The sequence below is a fragment of the Belonocnema kinseyi genome, chromosome 5 (genome assembly GCF_010883055.1).
Source record: "Belonocnema kinseyi isolate 2016_QV_RU_SX_M_011 chromosome 5, B_treatae_v1, whole genome shotgun sequence".
Lineage (NCBI taxonomy): Eukaryota > Metazoa > Arthropoda > Insecta > Hymenoptera > Cynipidae > Belonocnema > Belonocnema kinseyi.
The window spans coordinates 117,579,704-117,583,913 of record NC_046661.1 but is presented as its reverse complement, the minus strand read 5'-3'; the positions used below and the strand labels follow the sequence as shown (position 1 = coordinate 117,583,913).

Genomic DNA, 4,210 nt, shown 5'->3' with positions numbered 1-4,210 from the left:
TGATCGTGACGAGTGTACCAACACAACAAAACAAAAAATTTAAAACTTGAATGTACGTAGCCCGCGAAAATTGAAAAGTCACCTTACTTTTTGAACACACGTCGTATATCAATATTGCTTAATACTAAATTCAGTTCTTATGAATTATCATCTGAATTATTTTGATTAGAAGACTGCAGTCGGGATACGAAACAATGTTTACAATAATTAATTTTTCACGAATTCCACAGTGGACCGCGTTTTAAAGCAAGAGTTGAATGTGATAAACGACTGCGTATGCTTAGTACGATACTCTGGAGTAATTTGACTTTATTTCCCCCAACTGTCAGTTGTACATTTTATTAATTTTAATAAAATATGTTCAAACCTTTTTGGGGAGCATATTTAATCATGCTTCACACACTTCAACAACAGTTTTGCATTTTTGTACCCTGTTCCAACGCCCTTAAAGTACTATCAGGAAAAAACTTTCTGTCCACTTATACAAAATACATGATTTCCACGCATTTGCTGGAAAGTTATAACAAAAATTGAGGACGATCTACATTCCAGCGTTTCTCAAACTTTCTTCTCATTAAATCAGGAGCAACAGGGTTGCCATCCACAAAATTTTCACAATACTGGATCCTTAGGGAGACACTGGACCACTGGACTGCCTGCCATGCAATTAGTTACTTGCCTCGAGCGACCTTCCTATGGTTATAGATTTAGAGACGGTTGAAAATAATGAAAATTAGGTAAATTATTCATTAATTGAATTTTAATAGGAGGAAAAAATGCTAGAATAAATAATAATTGTTCAAACAATTAAAAATCTTGATTTCACTTGAAGTCACTTACATCTTTTAAATTTTAGAAAAATATCATCTTTAGTATGAATTTGATATAAAACTAATGTATTTAGTTTTTTAGGGCATTTTCCAGGGACAATGAAAGAATATATTGAGGCATTAACATAAAAAGTTATTCGGTGAATATTATTCTTTAAAAATTCTTTACCCAAATATTTACCCAAAACGTTACGGAGTATCCTAGATCACTTTCATTAGATAACGACGAGAAAATAAAAAAAAAGAATAAAAGTCGGTTAGTATGTTCATTCCCAGTTAGAAGTTTTGGTGATTTTGCATATATTTAAAGATTTGTGGACAGAACTTTCTTGGCCGATAGAACCTTATTCAAGCTCTGATTTGAGTCCTAGCAGAAGTCTCTTGATCAGATCATCGGGTTCGCGTCCTACTTTTCATAAAAGAGTGTCCTAGAATCTACACTAAGAAATAATATATCTTATTGAATCAAAGAAAATGTACTTGATTTAATCAAATGATCATACGGAAATATATCCTATAAAACATTTCTTTAATAATAGAAAATGGCTATATCTAAACAAAAACCATGAAATTATTATTGTTTTTGGTTTAAAGGAATAAAGGATTTTTGTTTGAAAATTAGGTAGTTCATATGTTCAAATGAAATTTTCAATGAAGGAATCATTTCCTTAAAACAGGTTAAAGTCTACCGGATTAAGTAAAAGTGTTTCTTTACCGAAAAATTTGATTCCTTGGTTCAAAAAAACGTACTTAAATTTTGTCACATCTTTTTCGGAAATAAAGAAATAGGTTTCTAATTTGAGAAAATATCGATGTGACCCTATAATGCGATATATTGTTCAGGATGAGCATGTAACAAATTGGACAAGTATTCATTTATTCAATGAACCAAGTTCTTGATTTAAAAAAAAAGATATATTTATTTTTAAAACAACGTAATTTACCAAAATGAAACAACAATGAAACAATGTATTTTATCCTCATATTCTTTAAGCAGATAACATATTGAATATTAAAGGTACCCACATAAGGAATAGTGAAAAGGAAACGAGGACATTATTTCTAGAAGGAAAACTTCAAATGCGTCTGCAGCGATTAGATTAGTGGATAATTGCAGCCATTACACATTAAAAATTAAAAATGTCTAAAACTTGAAATAAATGCAGTTTCATAAGATTTATTAGCAGCAAGCACACATTAAAATTCATCAATTACATACTGTTATAATATGAAAATATCGATTATCTTTCACCAATTAATCTACCCTTTCAACAGTGGGTATGCGCTTAGTTGATAATCCCTTAGTTATCGAAACAGCACTTCCATTACCCAATCCCTTCGATTCCTCAATTTTCGAACATTGTACTCTGTATTCATTCTCCAAATATATAGAAACGTTCTTCGGAAGATTGAATAGCGACCCTGTATTCACATATTTCACAGGATTTTTCTGCAGGAATATAACTTCCAAGGATTCCATATTTCCCAGAGACAAACTTCTGAAATCAGAGAAACAGTTACCCCTTAGATCCAAAATTCGAAGCTTATCTGATGATGTAATCCAATTTATTGGAAGATGTTTAAGTTCATTATTTGCCAGATAAAGTTCCTCCAAAGAGATTAGATTTCCAAAAGATTCCACTTCTAAGTTTTTCAATAAATTATTACTTAATGATAATATTTTTAACATAAAAAGGTTTCCGAATTCTCCAGTTGGAATAACTTCCAATTTATTGTCACTCAGGTTCAATGTTTGAAGATTTGTTAATAATGATAAATCTGGCATAGTCTTCAGAATATTGTTGCTGAGTGAAAGATTTTGAAGCTTTATTATAGAATTAAAAGTTCCTTTCCTAATAATGTCAATTTTATTATTAGAAAGGTCCAAATTAGTCAAATTAAACGTTTCATCAAAAGAATCTGGTTCTACATCATTCACACAATTTCCAGATAACGATAGATATTTCAAATTCGTAGCACTATTTAAAGAAAGGGAAAGTTCATGACAATATGTATTACAAACAATTTCAATCTTGTTCTCATCCAAAGCGAGGAATTCTATATTTTTTATCATCGTAGCATTAAATTTTCTAATTGAATTTTTTTCCAGGTACATGTGGGTCAAAGTTGATGGCACATTTAGAAAATCGATATTCTGAATGTTATTGTGTGTCATATACAGGTGGGTTAATCTAGGCATATTCTTCTTCAGATTTGCGGTCATACTGCAAATTCCGTTTCGCCGAAGATACAGGTTTTCTAAACTGGGGAAATAAGATTTGTCGATGGTTAGGTTACAGTCTTTTCTTTGACGATTATTTTCATCTAAAATCAGCGTTTTTATATGGATATGCTTATTAAAAGAAAAAAGTTTTGAAGTTGGAATCAAATTTCTCGCCAGATTCAAATAATAGAGATTTGGTAAATTTTGGAATGCTTCTGGTGAAATTTCTCTTATGTCATTGTCTTCTAGGCTTAGGCAATTTAAATAGGGACTTTCCATGAATCCATCGTTTATTTTCTCTAGATCTGCCTTGGATAATTTTAGGGTCATATTTTTCTTCATTGTGTTACAGTTTCCACTTGGTATGTCGAGCTGTTGGGTGTATGTTTGAACTGATAGTGTTTTATTCTGTAAAATGTTTATTTATATTAAGCATTCATAATCATATAGTAAGAAACTTCTTCCTTCAGAATACGAAAATTGTAATTTTATAGTAGTAGAGTTTGTGTCGATATTACCAAAACAAGAACTTGGCAAGTGATGTTTATTATGAAGAATTTCAAAAGCACCAAAATAATTGAGTTTCGAGCCATTTTCTCAACTCTGTAAATAATACATACACAAAAATTATATGGAAGGAAATTTAAATGACGCCACTGAAGATAAAAGTGCATTGATTCCAGTAGTAAAAAACTTATCAACATGGCAGAAATTAAGTACTCTGTGATAGTGAGGTTTTGAAGACTTATGAGAAAAGAGCCAAAAGAGGGAAAAAATTATTATGATGAAATTTATAACTCTAAATAACTATTAATAATAATGTATATTGTATTAAATGTATTGCAGTATTTAATATTGAAATATTCTTTCTTGAAAAGATTCTCATGCTTTTTTTTATAGAAATATGAGTTTATAAATTCTTACTTGAAAATTGAGAAGCAGAGCATTGTTTCTCATGCCCTGGACGATAACTTCTGCACCGCAAATTAATTATGATTCTTTTATAAGGCAGTAAAATCAGAAGTGAGAGTTTCAGCAAAGACGAATACTTGATAATGACCGAAGCCATGGAATCCGACTTTTTTAATACGATCAATAGGTTATCTTATTCGATTAGAAAGCAGAAAGTCAAAGTCTATATTTGATTCTTTCTATA

General features: G+C 30.5%; 1 protein-coding gene across 1 annotated transcript in view; it reads right to left on the bottom strand.

The window, feature by feature from the left end:
* Positions 1–2,019: 2,019 nt before the first annotated feature.
* The window catches only part of LOC117173853 (toll-like receptor 7), a 7,787-nt gene continuing 5,596 nt past the window's right edge, over positions 2,020–4,210 (bottom strand). The window contains exons 5-7 of the mRNA XM_033362500.1: positions 3,979–4,006; positions 3,573–3,657; positions 2,020–3,462 (exon numbers count right to left, since the gene is read on the bottom strand). Coding sequence (XP_033218391.1) covers positions 2,086–3,462; positions 3,573–3,657; positions 3,979–4,006 — 1,490 coding nt within the window. The 3' untranslated portion in view covers positions 2,020–2,085. The remainder of the gene's footprint in view (positions 3,463–3,572; positions 3,658–3,978; positions 4,007–4,210) is intronic.